The sequence below is a fragment of the Rattus rattus genome, chromosome 12, assembly GCF_011064425.1.
Source record: "Rattus rattus isolate New Zealand chromosome 12, Rrattus_CSIRO_v1, whole genome shotgun sequence".
Classification (NCBI taxonomy): Eukaryota; Metazoa; Chordata; class Mammalia; order Rodentia; family Muridae; genus Rattus; species Rattus rattus.
In genome coordinates this window covers 19,358,957-19,376,996 of record NC_046165.1, presented here as the reverse complement: position 1 = coordinate 19,376,996, position 18,040 = coordinate 19,358,957, and the positions used below count along the sequence as shown (strand labels likewise).

The 18,040-nt window shown below is 44.3% G+C and overlaps 1 protein-coding gene across 1 annotated transcript; it reads left to right on the top strand.

Annotated features, from left to right (window-relative positions):
- Window positions 1-12,391: 12,391 nt before the first annotated feature.
- LOC116913892 (40S ribosomal protein S13-like) lies at window positions 12,392-12,849 on the top strand. Its single transcript, XM_032918176.1, has one exon. It carries the CDS (start codon window positions 12,412-12,414, stop codon window positions 12,847-12,849), a length of 438 nt encoding a protein of 145 aa, XP_032774067.1. The 5' UTR covers window positions 12,392-12,411.
- Window positions 12,850-18,040: the final 5,191 nt, after the last annotated feature.

Genomic DNA, 18,040 nt, shown 5'->3' with positions numbered 1-18,040 from the left:
TTCCTGGTGGCAGCAGAGTTTCTAGTGAGTTACAGGACGATCTATGACTTCTTTAATCCTAAACTGGGACCTGGAAAATGCCATATTTGCTGCAGGATAATAAACTGTTCAAAGTATGGGAAAATAGACCTAGAGTCTTAGTGGGAGGAGCTGCAAAGACACATTGTAAAAAAAGACCAATAATTGAGTGAGTTCTGAAATTAGCCTGCCATATATTGCAAGGCCCCAACTTTGATTTATTTTTCTCATAAGATTCACTGAGTTGTAAAGGACAAATAAAAGATATATATAGAGCTAGACTCTCTTTATATATAGATATAAATAGATATATATCTATTTATAGTCTTTCACTTGATGTTTTGGTGTGTGTGTATGTGTGTTTTGTATATGTGTGCATGTATGTTTTGTGTATGTGTGTATGTGTGCATGTGTGTGTGTGTGTGTGTGTGTGTGTGTGTGCTCATCAGCACACCAGCTGACACATCAAAGGAATTTATGGACAGGTTCAGTCTAAATCACCACAGTTTGACAAAAAAAAAAAAAAGAAAAAGAAAAAGAAAAAAAATCAAACTGTGATTTTAAAAAGCCAATTGCCCAATATCGCTGGGAATTTGTGGTTGCTGGGTGTGAAATTGTGATATTAGCACACTCTGAGTAGAAGAATTAGGACTTGAACCTATATTCTGTTTCTAGACCATGTGTCCTTAACAACTTCACGACCTCTCACTCCCAGAGGACTTCTAATCCTATAGAAATTACGAAAGAAAGCTAAGGAGTAAATATGTTGTAACCAGTGAAATAGTGCAAGCATAATTTGGTTATGCAAAAAAGGAAGTGTTTGACTCTCCTTCTGGGTGTAGAGGGGCAGCAGTGTCATGGAGGGTCATCATCAGGGCTCGGCCTGAGTGGACAGGGAAGAGAACACTTTCTGTGGAGTCTATGGAAAGACTCCGTGCTGTCTTTTATGCTAAGGATTGTGATGAGGCACAAGTCTGTTAAGATCAGTCTGGAAGCATTGTGGTCAAAGCCTTTGAAGGTGAACTTTACAGGGAGTAGGGGCCATTGCAGAGTTCTGAAAGTATTGAATGATGACGATGATGATGATGATGATGGTGGTGGTGGTGGTGGTGGTGGTGGTGGTGGTAGTGGTGGTAAAGATAGAACAGTTATTTGGAAAAAGTGAAGGGGGACAGTGTTGACATTCATCTTGGCTCTGCCCCACAGTTACCTGGCAACAGCCAGGTGTGCCTGACTCATTATAAATGGGCTGCTTGCCCACTCCTCACTCTCTTGCTTTGTTCTCTTCTTCCCTTTCTCTTCCTCCCTTACCATCTTCCCCCCTCTCCTCATTCCCTTCCCCCCTCTCTCCAAGTGTTCATGGCCAGCCTCTACCTCTCCTCTCCTCTCCTCTTCTCTTCTCCTCTTCTCTTCTCCTCTTCTCTTCTCCTCTTCTCTTCTCCTCTTCTCTTCTCTCTTCTTTTCTCTTCTCTTCTCTCCTCTCCTCTCCTCCCTCTATTCTCCTCTCTCTCTCTCTCTCTCTCTCTCTCTCTCTCTCCTTCCTCCCCCCACTCTGCCTTTCTCTGTCTTTCTTACCCCTTCAACTCCCCTCCCCATTCCCTAAATAAACTATTCTATATACCATATACCATCATTACATCAGGGGGAAGAGATACCTCAACATGGGCCTGAAGAGGCACCCCCTTCCCCCACACCATATCACGCCTCCACCAAATATCTTCCTTCCTTCTTATCTATTTATTAAAAAAACAACAGAAAGGCCTTCTAAGGGAATGGTACTTGAATAGGCAATGAATGGATAGATTTCAAAAGCAGAAATGGGGATGATTATATTCCCAGCTAAAGATGTGGCACAGATGGGAATAAACAAATAAGAAACCATTCTTACAATATATCATGTCTTTGGGGGTATTTGTTCTTTAATTTTGTATAAAAAGAACAGAGTGTGTTGAATATAATACAGTAGAAAGAATGAATAATCAGTGTAAGTGTTGCAGAAGTTGAAAAGTTTTAAAACCCGCGTTTTCCTCTCATTTTTAGATGGTGGAGATGAGTCAGCCACCAATGGTCAGATCATGGGGGAGATGCTGGCTTGGTACCCTTTGCTCAGCGGCTGCTACCTGCTGCTTCTATTTTCTTCTTACTGGAAACCATCTCTTAAGAAAAGAGGGAAAGGGTTAGGACACTATTTTCTATTAGTACAGCTGTCTTCTAGGTAGGGGAGTTCATGTGAAGTCTAGAACTCGAAATTGTAAGTACTGACAAGAAAGGATGGAATGTGGAAGTAAATATTAATTAATAAATTTCATCGGCGTGGTTTACTACCTACCCCAATGGTTTATGTTCCCAAATGAAAGACACACACACATACCCTTTATATCTTAATATGCCTTAAACAGCACAACAGCTCGGCCACTACTTAACCTCCACGCAGTCAATCCCGAGTCATTACTTAGTAATTTTCTGTTCTACCTTGGCTATTCTGGACTCAGTTGGGCAGCCCTCTGGGCCGCGCTCTCCCGGCTCCTTCACATGGTGGCCATGCCTCTCTGTTCTTCACTCTTTTCAGGCATGGTCTCCCCTCTTCTCCCCACTCTCTTAGTATGGCCAGTCTCCTTCCTTGTTTCTTGCTCCTGGTCCCAGGGAATCCTAAAATCCCGCCTCTGTCTGTCCTCCCCAGCTATTGGCTGTTGGCATCTTTATTTACCAATCAGAACCAAGAGGGGGCAGGGTCCCAAAAGCTACTTGCAGACACCCTTGTGTAAACAGTCTTGGGGGGAGCATAGTTAGCATTTGTAACACAAGCAGCTACAGAGGGATGATAAAAAATGGACTCTCACGGGGGTTTTTAGATCAATAAGTTAAACTGAAGCTATATTATGAACACACACACACACACACACACACACACACACACACACACACACACATACACACAAGCCAGGATAGGGAATTTAGTATTTCTTGGGGATCGCTGCTAATTTCTGAGCAGCTGTGGTGGTCTGTGAGAGAAGACCAGAACTGAAGATGCTTCCGGTCGAGGAGAGAGCAGAAGGGTAGGTTTAGGACATCCTGACCCAGCATGGGACATAATAGATAATTTGGCAACGTAACATCAAGACCTCAAGCTTAACGGAATATCTTTAATAAAAGTTATAATTCGAGGAGCTGGAGATACAGCGTAGTAGTAGAGCACTTGCCTAGCATACCTGAGGTCAGAGTCTCAACTGCTTACACACACACACACACACACACACACACACACACACACACACACCCCACGCGCGCACACACACAGACACACCATACACACACACATACACCACACATACACACAGACACACACACACACCACACACACTCATACACCGCACACAGACACACAGACACACTCATACACCATACATACACACACGCACACACGCACACTCATACACCACACACACATACTCATACACCACACACACACAGACACACACACACACCACACACACACACACACACACCACACACACACACCACAACACCACATACACACACACATACACCACACACACACACACACACACTCATACACCACACACTCACACACACTCATACACACACACATACACACACATACACACACACACACACACCACACACACACACATACATACACACACTCAGCACACACACCCCACACATCACACACACACTACACATACACACATACACATACACCACACACACACACACACACACACACACACGTTTGACACACACCACACACACACACACATACACACTCTCAGACACACATATACCATACACACCACATACTACTTTCACACACACACACACACTCATACACCACACACTCACACATACTCATACACCACACACACACACACACACACACACACACACACACAGACACACACACGCACACACACAGTTGCAACACTGCTGTGGAAAGAGCCGGCAACTTGACAGATCCTGCTTGGGTCTGTGGTTCCGGAAAGGCTCTCAAATCAAATAGACAAGGGAGCGGAGATGTTCGGCACGTAGAAGAAAGAGCATGGGTAGAGAAGGAATGTGGAAACATCCGTGCTGGGAGGTTCTTGGTTTAATTTTGTTGGTTTTGTTGGTTTTGAGATAGGGGCTTATATGGAACTGAGGCCTGACTCAATCCCCCTGCTCCAGCCTCTGAGAGGAAGGTGTGCCTGCCCAGCCATGTGGTGTTTTGTTAATACAAAAATAGATGTTATGAAAGGAGGAAGGGAGAAGAGTGAGATCCAGAAAAGATAATCATATAATTTATCCTCTAAAAATGGAGCCGTTTTGAGAATGAAAGGGATGGATATTAAAACTATGTCGAGAACAGTATACACTAAGATTCTCCCCTGTCATCCGGGAAGAGCTGACAGGGCAGAGAGAGAAGGCGCTCTGTGGGGGCTCTCTGGAGTTAGCGTGTGACAACGCAGAAAATCTGGAAGGAACAGGAGGAAAGATACCAAGATAGAGCTGCGTAGGCTACAGAACTCAGTGCAGTAACCTTGGTAACCACATGGGGTTTACTGAACAATTCCAGGTACAGGAATTCTACAGGCACCAACGGAGACCCTAGAAGAACTGTTCTACATTTCAAAGCTCATACTCAGAGAGTATCTGTTTTTGAGAGGCTAGCCTCACATCTTGTTCCACACAGTGCCATTTACGTTTTTTCTCACATCAGGGAGTCCTTTCCCCGGAGCACTCACTAGCTCTTTCAGGATATCCCAGGACTGTTTCACAGCAGAGCGACAACCAGAGGAACCCGTCTGCCTCTGTTTCATGCTTGGGATTTACGGGTATCTACAGAATGGATCCTCACCAGTTCTGCAGCTGGAGAACATATTTAAGGTTTCCAGCACGACAGGCTATGTGACTTTTGGATAGAACTGGATTTTACCGTCAGTTGTATGTCCTTAATAATTCATGTGCTAAGAGAACGAGGAAAAAATAAAGCAAAATGAATACTGCACGCCGTGTGCAATAGTATAGGTTTACTTGGTGCAGTTTGAATTGAGAAGGTAAAAAACTACATTCTGGGTTAAATTTAATTTGTTATGAAAATACTATTTCTTGCATTGTCCTGCCCTGTCCCAAAACAAACAAACAAACAAACAAACAAACAAAAACAAACAGACTTAAGGATGTTATAGTATTCAGTGCCTCAAGGAGTGATAATTTTTTGGGTGTAGGCTTTTAAATTAAACTGCTTCTCAGACCTCGGTCATCTTGATGCTGATATGTCACGTATTGGTTGAGACTGAGTCCCCTTGCTCCAAATGGTTCTGAAAATCTTCTGGATCTTTTTCTCAAGAGCCCCGGGCAACTCTAGATCTTGTCACATAGCCTGGTTGGAAAGTGAATTCTGTTTGCTTAGATAAAACTTTCAATCAGACGATCATTTTATATCTTCTCTAGTTCTTTGTCCTCATAAAAATGAGTCCTGCTGGCTGAACTCTTCCTGCTAACTATTGTGGATCTCCTGCAGCGAATCTGTACATCTATCTGAACATAAAGCCGGGTATGGTGATTGATGGAAGGCGTGGGCATGTCAAAATGTACAGACACATCTATAATATTCACAAGGAATCACTGATTGGGGGGGCAAGCATGTGATCAATTTTTCTAAGTAAAACATAGCAAAAGTCATTTTCTTCAAAGAAATATTCTCCAAGGTATCTAATATCAAGCCAACTCCAAAGACACTCTCAGCAGTCATTGGAATCAGTTACTGTTATCCTGTTTGGCTGACATCTGTGGGCTATACATTGAAGCACAGTGATCAAAGGCCTTGTGAACAAGTGGACTAGTTAGAGTCCAGTTCGGGTTTGGGTTCTGAGCACTGACTTCAACTCCATGTCCCTGCCCCCAGGTGTTCCACTCATGTGTCAAGTCCCTCTTGATTAGAAAGCCAGAAACCTTCAGATACCAGCAGCCTGACATAAGGGCTGACACATAAGCCCGTAGAATGGCATAGGTTTTGTGCCCCTTCTAGAAAATTCCAGAAACTTGACTGCATATGTCTAGAGGGCACACTGTTGGATGCATAGGTCATTCAGAAGCGGCAGAGATGTTCCTAGGGTCACAAATCTGGCCTGGACACCTGCAATTTGTATGGATGATAGATGGGTTTTAGTGAAAGGTAAAGACATTTATGGGGGAAAAGAGAAGGTAAATTGTTCACCGTGCAAATATTGACCTGGATTTTCCTTCCTTAGCAGGGGGATTATGGTAATCAGGGCCAGCAGCTTCTGTTGCGCAAAGTCCCTCGTAGTTGCTCAGACCTATGCAGCTTCCTTCAAGGTCCCAGGCAACGGCAGAGAACACTGCTCAGTACTGTTCAGGTGTCACGTGTTCTACAGGCCAGTGTTCAAGCCTTGGGTCACGATTAGCTTGCATATGCTGATGCGGCCTGGAGTGAAAGGGTATTGGAAACTGCTGTGTAGAAAAGTCTGCAGTGATGACTGTACTGGGCACTCAAAGAGAAGTTTATGGCGTCTGGGTAGATGGAATTCTGTGAAAAGACTCCAAGTTTTCATTCACCTCAGGTGTCCAGAAGAGGCTACCCCACCAGTCTGCAGCCTTCTTGTCATTTACTGAGGTCACTGTGACATGACCATGCAGAAAGTCCTCAATGCACAGTGTGTGTCCACCTTAGGCATTTGTAGGAGCCATGGAGGGATCACGTTCCAGTTGTCTATACCTCCATTGTGTAACTAACATTTAGCTCTAAGATAATATTTGGATGAATTCTCCCATTTCGGGTGCCACTGGATAGAACAAGAAATATTGTCATGATACCCGAGAGAGAAATGTATCAGGGTTTTGTTTTGTTTTCCTCTTGATTTTATAGTTAGGGAAGCTTCAGGAATTGAATCTTTGATTTACGAGCGCACGCTTGACTGCTGTTTTCCATAGTGTACTTTATAAGACATTTAAAAGTCCTCATGTGCTTGGGATCACATCTCAGAGCAGATCTCTAAGCTTCTCTCTAGAATGGTTCTTAAAATATGTAAAAAAAAAAATTAAATCAAGGCCATGAAACTTTAATCCATTGGAAAAGATTTGATGATGACCCAGAAGTTGGTATTTGGGAGAAATACTAATTTCTCTGAGAAATTCCCAGGCACACAAAAGTGGACAAAGGCATCATAGAAGTGCTTTCCGGCTCTTTCTCACTCTGTCCTTGGCTGTGGTGGATTGCCAGAATCAGATGTCTCTACCCCAGTCCCCTCTGTTTTCTTTTTTAGGAATAGAGGGCTCATAGTAATTCACCACAGCAACATGAAATGTTGGAGTAACTCCCAGGAGAGGAATGAGGTAAAGGACAGAGGAGGAGTAAAGTCATACCAACTCAGGCACAAGGAGAGCCCAGAGCTGAGAGCACACTTTCTGAACTCATCTGGAAGGGTCTGTTGGGTGCCTGCGGTCTTTTCAGTGCTGAATTAATACTATTTGCTCCTAAGAATGCTATTTAACCTCTTCACACTGCAACTCCCAACTTTGAGATCTGGAGAATAGCAAGATCCTTCTCAGGAAGATTACCAGGATTAAACGAGACAAAGGACTTATTTGGAAATATATTTACATCATGGCCTGGAGTAGTTGGTATAGATGAAGTAAACAGAAACTGTGTTACTACTATGACTACCACTCTATGACTACCACTATGAGATTATCCACCTTATGACATTTATGTTCATCATCCAACTTTTGAGGTATTAAGATAAACCGAAAGAAATAAGAACTGAAAGGCACACAGATAAAAACTACATGTGTGTAAAACATATGTAACATATATAAAGATACCATATATCTTTAAAATATATGATATATAGCACATCTTTAAAAATAAAATACATTATAAACATATGAACACATTTAAATTTATGATGTCTAACATGCACCTTTACATATATATTTATAATATGTAAAATAATTTATATATTTGTAATACATAAACATGTATGTGTACATGTGCATATATGTTCATATATGTGCTAACTATGAATATATAAGATATAGTAAATATATTTTATAAATACACATTAAAATATAAACGAATCTATCAATTACAGATTTTTTATGCTTGGCTCAGAAGTACTGATATATCACCCTTGCCTTTGTTCTTTGTCACATGGCAAATGAACTTTAAATGCAAAATTACTGACATGAAAATACTAATGAGGGGACCAGCAATATGGCTCAATAAATAAAGGGGACTTCTGCCAAGCCCATTGACCCGAGTTCAATCCCTGGATGGATCCTGTGTGATAGAGAGAAGCAACTGTTGTACGTTGTCCTCTGACTTTTGCATGCATTACTTTCTTCTCTACTCACAAAATAAATGAGGAAAATTCGATCTTGGCCAGGTGTTGTGGATTTATAATTCTATCTTGTCACCCTTCTTAAGATTCCAATAAACGTTAGATGAGTAAGTCCATCACTGGCCAACCCGGGTACTTGACTTTAATGTTGGAGCCGAACCAGGGAGGACAATCAAGAGAGCCCAGTAAACCTGATTGTGGTTTAGTTTCGTCTGCGTTGTTATCATCTGGGAGCCTTCTAGCAAACAGATGATATACACATGTGCAGTAACGGTCTGTGGAGGAGTGCAGGCCAGCAAGCCCATTTCTCCTGCCACGGTTTAGCTACAGAATCATCTCTGTCAGGTGGAGGATGTGTTAGGAAAATGTAGAACTATTCTGGAATGCAGGCAAATTGATTTATAAATGTGTGTGGGGGGAAGTGTGTGTGCTTGTGTATGTATAGTGTGTGTGTGTGTGTGTGTGTGTGTGTGCATCTATGCATGTTTGTGTGTGTGCACCCATGCATGTGTGTGTGTGTGTGTGTGTCTGTGCGAGTGTGTGTATGAGATCGGGGAGCTGGTTAGTTAAGCAATGTGCTTTCTCCTGGGAATAAGCAATATATGTACTTTTTTTTTTTGAAATAGTCATCACCCGTTTCAGCTCCTGTGCCAGTTCAGAGAGTTGCAGTCCCACTCACCCTCGTGATTTATATCCTCGCTGCTCCCTGCCATGTGTGGGTAATGCCTGGCGTGTTCCAGTTGCACCACTCCGATGGTATCACACTTTCACCCTTCACTCTGAAATAAACATTCCCCAAAGCTCTCAAACAGATAGTGCTCAGAGCTTTCCCCTGGGTCCTCTTTGAATTAAATCAATTAGGGGCAGGCCATATGTTCACCATATGTATGTCAACTTGCCAGAGATTCATAAAAGAGAGAGAGAGAAAGACATTAAAAAAAAAAAAGATCACAAATCACTTGAAAACACACAAACTGAAAAAGAACTAATCAGTCAACTAGTTAAATCTCTATGTATGTATGTCAAGGGTTGATTAAAATTAGACAAGATAATATAACCCCCCGATTACCATTATATATTGCACTTCCACATTTTTTAACTCTCATATGCGGTTAATTTCTTGGGCAGTATAGGAAATCAATCACTCTTTCGCATGTTTTCTTCACCTGTTCACTCACCTGGAAAGAGAGAAATGATTGCCAGGCCAGTGGTAGTGGATCTTCCCACAGTTCATCAGGGTTCGGCGCTCGCAGACTAGGTGTGATGTTCTGTGGACACTCCAGCTGTTCTTCATTTACTGTAGGATTGGATATCCAGGCAGCCAGCTCCTCGTGTCGGAGTAGCACATTCAGAAGAGGTCTTCTGCTCTGATTTCTCCGTTCTATGACTGGAGATGGAATTCCATTTTGATCCTTTAAAAGCACCTGCGTGGCTCTTGGTACAGCAGAAGTTCTACACCTATTTGAGACACGGTAACCTCAAGGAAAAAAAGAAGTTAAAGGAGCAGGTCTTTTGGCTCCTAGACATTTTGCTACACTATGGACACAACCAATTGCCTTCTCCCTAAGAGGTCCCTATGAACCTCCTCCATATCTACCTTCCTTCTTCTGTCTCCTCCGTGGGTGCACACCACCTCACCTGGGCATGGGTCATCTCCACCCTCTCCCTTCACACTGCACAGATGTGCTCGCTGCTCCTTTATCCGTATGTTGTCCACGTCACTTTCCCCTCTTTTCAGTTTTATTCAGGCTGGTCCCATTGTCCTGGTCACTCTTCTGCCAGTCTCTGCTTTTCAAAATCTTCTCTTGGTGAAAAAGACGGAGGTTAAAGTCAATAGACGGGAGTGAACGCGCCGGTAATAAATACCAAATATCATAGGTGGGTTTTGTGGCAGAATTATGTTCTTCTGCTTTTTAAAACTTATTTTAGGGCTGTGGGTGTTTTGCCTGCATGTATGTACACACACCACATACATGCCTGGTGCTCTTGGAGACCAGAAGAAAGTGTCAGATCCCACACTGGAAGCACCCATGTGGATCCTGAGAATGGAACCCTGGTGCCCTAGATGTGCAACCAGTACTCTTAACTCCTAAGTCATCTCTTCAACCACAGACTTGTGTGTGTGTGTGTGTGTGTGTGTGTGTGTGTGTGTGTGTGTGTGTGTGTGTGTGTATGTATATGTATGTGTATATATACATATACATATAAATGCATGTATACATAGCACTTTTTCCCGTATGTATAGTCAGGATACATGGTCATGGGTTATATAAAGCTATTTTCACGCGAGTGTATAAACATATTTTGAAATCTTCTTCTCTATGCCCTTCATCTTTTTTGGCCTTCCCCTCCCATTATTCCTAGTGTTCTCCTTGGCTGTTTCCCTTCTACTTCTATGTCACATACACACATTATTTTATGTGTGTATAAATGTTAAGGGAACACAAGTGAAGGAAAACATGGTTTTTGTCTTTCTATGAATGACAAAATTTGTTTAATGTGATTATATCCGTGTGTGTTCCTTTTTATGAAAATTGACATAATTTCATATTTTATGCAGTTTATGTGAAAGAAAATTAAAGAAATCCTAGACCGTGTTGGGAAGGAGAAGCTTATATTTTTAGGGAAAGAACCGCTTTTATTTGAAGAAAGAAAGTAAGAGGAATGGGAGGATTCCGTTGCAACTTCTCTCTTGATACCATGGGAAGTAAACAGACAAAATGAAATTAACCCTCGGGACTCGATGCTCTCGTGGGTTTCTTGGGACCTTGCAAAAAGGATAGACCATATGGTAGGAAGTACCTTTGTGACAACATGGGCTCACATGAAATTTCAAGGATTATAAATCCTCTCGCTTCGTCTCATAATTTGATAAACAGCTGGTACCAGGAAGTATAACATTCCACGAGTTATGCTCGTGTCTGCGTTTCTTTTTTTAAAGTATCTCTCTTTTTTTTTTAAATAGCATCCGGGTTTGGCTCCTGGAAAAAGGAAGATGGAACCACTCCAGGATGATCATTAATCTGCCTCAGTACGGCAGTCTTCCCACCTGGGGGACATTCATAATGGCCTGCTATAGTGAGTGATCTGTCACAGCATATGGTGGCCGGGGGCGGGGGGGGGAGGGGAGGGAGTGGAACATGAGATTGCACAACAGAGGGAAATGCATAATTTGGAATTGTGGTTTAAGAGAAAAAGAAGGAAGGATCCCATATCATCTGTCCATATAGCCAAGTAGAGGCCCAGTGGGAAATTCCATGTCCATCTCGAGGTCTTACACAGGCATGAAGCGGAGATCCAGTGGAGAGAGTAAATCACTGGTTTTGGAAAGGTACCAAGTTAAATATCCTTTCTGTGGTATCCTTAAAGAATAAGTCGAAGACAATGGGGCTCTGGTACAGGGCTATGCTACGTGTGCAGTGCCTGCTCACGGGCCATAGGTAGCACAGAGAGGCCCGAGTAGGATAGGAGATCCAGTGCGAACAGGTCCCCCACTTCTTTCCGGGGTGGGATGATGAACGCCATGCCCCCTTCAGGCCCGGTCTTCACCCATCTACTGTATTGTTTTCTGCCTCTCAGACGTGCTGACTGACTTTCCCCTGTACTTGGCCCACCTGAAGGAAGAGGGGATGAATGCCCTTGGGTTGGTTAGCTTCTGAATGAGCGTGTGCATGTACGGATAATTGTTCTCATGCCTCAACACTTTCTGCCACCATTTGTTAGCATACATTCTAGCAGTGGTCGCTGTGCTCCTCTCCTTGAAGCAGAATGCAGGAGTGTGGAGGAGGGCAGGAGCAGATGAGGTGAGTAGAGAAGATTAAAGAATAAAACTGAGAGAGAGAGAGAGAGAGAGAGAGAGAGAGAGAGAGAGAGAGAGAGAGAGAGAGAGGTGGGAGTTGCATATCTCTGTTTATTTAAATCTGACCTTTGCCCAATAGTCTGCTTTTTACCTGATCTATCCATTGTTTACGTTTTGCATTTGCTTTGCATATTTAAAAAGGAACCACCTCTTTGCTTCCAGACCTCCGCCATCATGGGTCGCATGCACGCTCCCGGGAAGGGCCTGTCCCAGTCAGCGCTGCCCTACCGCCGTAGTGTGCCCACGTGGCTGAAGCTGACGTCTGACGACGTGAAGGAACAAATTTACAAGTTGGCCAAGAACGGCCTGACTCCTTCCCAGATAGGTGTGATCCTGAGGGATTCACATGGTGTGGCACAGGTCTGTTTTGTGACCGGAAATAAAATCTTGAGAATCCTTAAGTTCAAAGGCCTTGCCCCTGATCTTCCTGAGGGTCTCTACCATTTGATTAAGAAAGCAGTTGCTGTCCGGAAGCACCTTGAGAGGAACAGAAAAGATAAGGATGCTAAATTCCGCCTGATTCTAATTGAGAGCAGAATTCCCCGGCTGGTTCGCTGCTATAAGACTAAGCGGGTGCTCCCACCCAACTGGAAATCTGCTCTGGTGGCATAAATGCTGTTGCATACACAAGCAATAAAATCACTTTGAGAAAAAAAGGAACCAAACAGAGGCTGGACATTTTAAAGCAATGTTGAGGCTCACAGGTGTTAAGAAATGCAAAGTGGGAAACTGTTGGAACCTAATGGAATAGTCCGTATTACTTGTCCTGCCCTGCCCCCGCCCCGCCCCCGCACCTCCCCACCACCCCCAAAACCACGATCGTCTAAGGTAAGATGGCTCTACTGTCAGTTCAGCTGCAGCAAAGACAAAAAGGCCTGGCTACTGAGGGGACAGAGACGAGGGAACCTCCTTTTAACATCTCTGGGGAAAGAGCTCGCTCGGAAGCAGGATCTCATGGCTCCGGAACAGCAATCGCATTGTGCGGTAGATAACAGGAAGTGAGCACAAACAGACCCCTCCTCAATATAAACACACACAGACTTAACCTATGGCCGGACTTCTGCCCTTGAGTGACCAGCGCCATTAGGACACAGGTCAAAAGGTTGTAGTGTGACAGAAAATGGAGCCTTATTCAATGAAGGAGAAATAAAAAATTCTTTTGTTTGCTTCACTCTGGGGTTTGTATAGCTACTGTGATGTCATAATGGAGTCCAGAGTGGGAAAAAGAAACTCCTGATTTATCACAGCCGGAGACAGGCCGTCGGAAATTCAGTTAAACACTGAGGGGAAGGACAGGCACAAGAAAGAACTGCACAAAAGTCAGTCTCTCTTCTCTTAAGGGGGTGCACACGGTTATCTTTCTAGACATCATCAGAAGCTGTGAGAGAGAAATTCCTGTTCCATCTAATGGGATGGAAAGACAGATAAACTCTTAGCTGACCCACTGGCTTCTCTTCTCAAGACCCCAAGGTGTGCTCATCATAGTGGGTTAGGAGGGGAAAAATGTGATTCTTAAATTTATACAACCTCCAGGAGTGTATCCCACGATAGTGTAGGAAAAAATTCACACGCACACGCACAGACACACAGACACACACACACAGACAGACACACACACACACACACACACACACACACACACACACACATGTCTTACTTAAGCATCTCTATACAAATCATGAACAAAAAGGTATGGAAATATGACGTGCCTGACAGAATGCTCAACTTTATGGACAAGTGTAAGAACTGAAGTTTACTTCGTTTAGTTATTTCTATTTAAAAAAAAAAAAAAAAAGCTCTGAGCACTTTTTAAAAGTCTGAATAATTTAATTTTTCTTCCCAGAATTTTCTTTTGGGAATAAAAAAAAACCTGCTTGGATTCATTCTATAAATCTGTTGGCAATGACAGCATCAAGGAGAGAGCCCTGCGTTTACCTTAGTGAAGGATGTGTACATCATTTTGTGTGTTTTCTTCGGAACCCCGTTCTGATAGGTTCGCTCGGAGCTGTTCCTTTAATGTATCAACAACTAGGGGGCTACTGCTTCTCAAACTGAACTTTGTGTTCAAGAGAATCAAACAAGTTTGGCAAGCACATGCTTTTTTTTTTTTTTTTAGCGTGGTTTTCAAACCCTGCCTTAAAGCATTCATGAGTTTTGTGTCTCATTACACCTCTTGTGAAAGCACCGCGGGCCTTCAGAAAGGAAGCTTTTGGCTCCTAACAGACGCCGAGCAGCCTGAACACCCTCCTGGGAGATTGATGAGTCCGGTGCCTAGATGGAAACTCAGAAACAAAGTGACTCAGAGGATTAAGAGGAAGTCAATGTCAGCACCAGGATTAGAATTCACACTTGCCTGGTTTCTCAGCCCAGGGACCAGCTCCCCCATGGATCCTAGCTTTGTCTCCCTCTGAGTGAGGAGGGGGCAGGGTGTTTCCACGTGTGGAAAGACCCCTGCTATTCTCAGGCCTCTCTGCCTTGTAGGAAGGCCCTTCCTCTTAATAAATTGCAGAGCCGCGGGGAAGTAACTTTGAGGTGATTTATTCTAATCTCCTCACTTTATAAGTGAGAAAGGGGCTAAAAATGCTAGAAGCAGAACGAGCATGCCCAGTTTGCAGTAACACAATTGGGAAGCAAATTGGTGTGGTCCAGAGCCCTGGATGGGAAGGATTTGGAGGCCTGGCTTTGAAGCCTGATTGAAGTCCAGTTTCTTTCTGTCCCAGCAGAAAGTAACTCTGCCTTTGGTGTTTTATGACGATCAAACGCGCAGAGCACCTAAGCTGGGGGTGGGGGTGGGGGGCAGTGCGCTGCCTGTCTCTCTTCCCCATATCCCCATACGTTTTCATCTTCAGGGCAGTTACACGTGTGCAGTTTTCCTTCACAAGAAAAATGACCCTCAAATGTCCCGTGTAAATGTTTAATCACAAGTCCGTAGGACTGAATGGGACCTCTCCAAGATCAAAATCTTGGAATTTGTCTTTTTTAAACTCAGTTTGAGGAACTGGATTCTAAACGCAGCTCTTGGAGGTTTAAGGCGCTGAGCTCCGCGTTGCCTTGGGCTGTCAGTGGTGTCTTTTCCCGGAGTTGGAACTGGAGTTCAGGGAGCGGGACAGTGTGCGGAGTTCAGAGCACTTCAGGGCGTTCTGGGAGGTAGTGTTTTCGTGGATGAGTGCAAACGCCAACGCGCATCAGGCTTCCTCGGAAGAACTTTTCTCTCTAGTCCTGGTCTTTCTAGTTAGCCCTCCCTAACCCTATCCCCTGACACTGGATGAGCCTCCTCTTTCCTAATTAGACTTTCATGCTCTTTGTCCTCTCCGGGATCCCTCGGCTTCCTCTGCCTTATTTCCACTAAGAGGAGACAGGCAATTCATCTTAATGAGTCTGAGCACCCGGGGCAAGGTCTCCTTTGACTCTTCAGTTCTGAAGGAGGGGTTGGTTGTAGGCCAACTGCCTTGAGAGGATGGTTAAAGCCCAGGGCACGGGGACCTCTGCGAGTGAGCAGTGAGCTGAGAGGAGTCGCTGGCTTTCTGCCTTCCAGAGAGGCTGTTTCACTCGGTGTTTTAACATTATTAAAACAAACAAAAAGACCAAAACCCCTCAAAAAACAAACAAAAAAAACAAGACAACAACAACAACATTCTGGAGTCTGCTCCAGAAGGTAGGGTTTAGCTAGGAAGAACTGGGAGGAAACATTTTTGTTTCAATAGGCTTCGGAGCATAATGGGATTGTTCCGATAATAATGATTTAGCATCTGTTTAAGTGCTGTGTCCTGGGCTGAGCCCGGTCTTTACAATGCCTCATTTAGTCCTCAACACAGCTTCCGGAGGGGGCGGTTCTGTACTCCCTGCATCTGCAAGATGGAGGACTGGAGCCCTGGACCAGAGCGTCCTAGGAGCCATCGATCTCTGTGTTTCATCAACCTTTCTCCCACACCTAGGGTCTCCCACCCCTTATCCAAGAAGGTCAGCTTCATGGTCTCCTAACTCTGCCCTCAACGTTTAAGTCAATGGTGTAGTACTGCGTCTGCAATCTCCTGACACGTGTGTTTGCCTGCCCTCACCCACAGTAGCCACTGCTTGTCTGTTCAACTGGGATGATTTTCAGGGGCGAAGCCAGATGAACAGGACGGGAAATCGCTGAGAGCACTGGTCTGCTCAGAGCCACCTCACTTGAGGCTTCGGGACAAAAGAGGAGGCGGATCCGTGGGTGTAGAGGAGATAACCTTTCTGTTCTGTTCTCTGGGAGTTTCTTTGTACCCTTTGGGATTAAAGGCTTGGGGATTCTCACTGAAAATCTGGTCCTATTCACCTCAGTTCTGGACAACCTGGAGTAGGACCGACTGTTCCTGTCACTCTCTACTTCCTGCGTTCGGGGACTCCCCTCTTTACCGGTGGGCAGGTCGAAGCAGTTTTAAGGAAGCCTGAGGTTTCTCAAAGGCACCCTCAGGGCGTGTTTCTGATAACAGCCTGTCTGTTTCTCTTAGCCTTCCAGAATTCTTTAAAAGTGGGGTCGTGTGGTAAACACCTCCAGTGATTTCCAACCTTACCTATAGATTCGAGAGCATTTTATGCTGCAGATGCTCGCAATCCTGTTTCTTCCTTCCCGGACCACTCTCAACTGCACCACTCGTAGCCCAGGTACAACGTCCACTCCCGCTGCTCCCTACCGGTGCAGGCACAAACCACCAGGCTTGGAGCTGACCTCACCATGGAGAAGGAGACACGGAAATCCTCTCCGGTATAGCGATATCCATTATTACGTACCCCATATAATAAAAGGGCAGCACGTTTCTTTGTTTTTCCGCCAGAACCTGGTGGATTTAAAGAATGTAGTGTGTTTTTGTTTTTGTTTTTTTTTAAACTAAGAGAGTATCTCTTAGTCACAAATGCCCTTGTAGCCTCTCAGCCTCTCAGCTTCCAGCAAAAGGGAGCTTGCCAAGGGAAGGAGGGCAGAAGGTGGACCAACGCGACAGCGAAGAGTGGTGGTACTGAAGGGGGATGCATTAGTAAAACAAGCCTGTTAGAAGCCAGACATGGGTGTCTTCTGAGAGGCTCTGCCAGAGCCCTACTGATACAGATGAGGATGGTTGCAGCTATCCATTGGACTAAACAAGGGGACCCCAATGGAGGAGGTAGAGAAAAGACTGAAGGAGCTGAAGGGGTTTGCAACCCCATAGGAAGAACAACAGTATCAACCAACCAGACCTTCTAAAACTCCTAGGGCCTAAACAACCAACCAAAGAGTACACTTGGAGGGTCTCAGGGCTCCAGCTGCATATGTAGCAGAGGATGGCATTGTCCAGCATCAATAGGAGGAGAAGCCCTTGGTCCTGGGAAGGCTCCTTTCCCCAATGTAGGGGAGCGCCAGGGCGTTGAGGTTGGAGAGGGAGGGTGGGAGTGGGAACATCCTCACAGAAGCAGGGGGGGGGGGGACGGGCATGGGAGATGGGGGTGGGGGAGATAACATTTGAAATGTAAATACATAAAATATCCAAGAAAAATAAAATTTAAAAAAAAGCAAAAGAAAAAAGTGGGCTGGAGAGATGGCTCAGCAGCTAAGAGCACTGACTGCTCTTCCAGATGTCCTGAGTTCAATTCCCAGCAACCATATGGTGGTTCACAAACACCTATAATAGGATCCAATGCCCTCTGGTGTGTCTGAAAACAGCTACAGTGTACTCACATACATAAAATAAATAAAAAGTTCTTTAAAAAGAAAGAAATGAGCCTCCCTTTTGTTTCTTGTTCTTCAGACAGGCTTCTGACACTTTCTACCTAAGTAGCATCAGAACAATATTGGGCACCA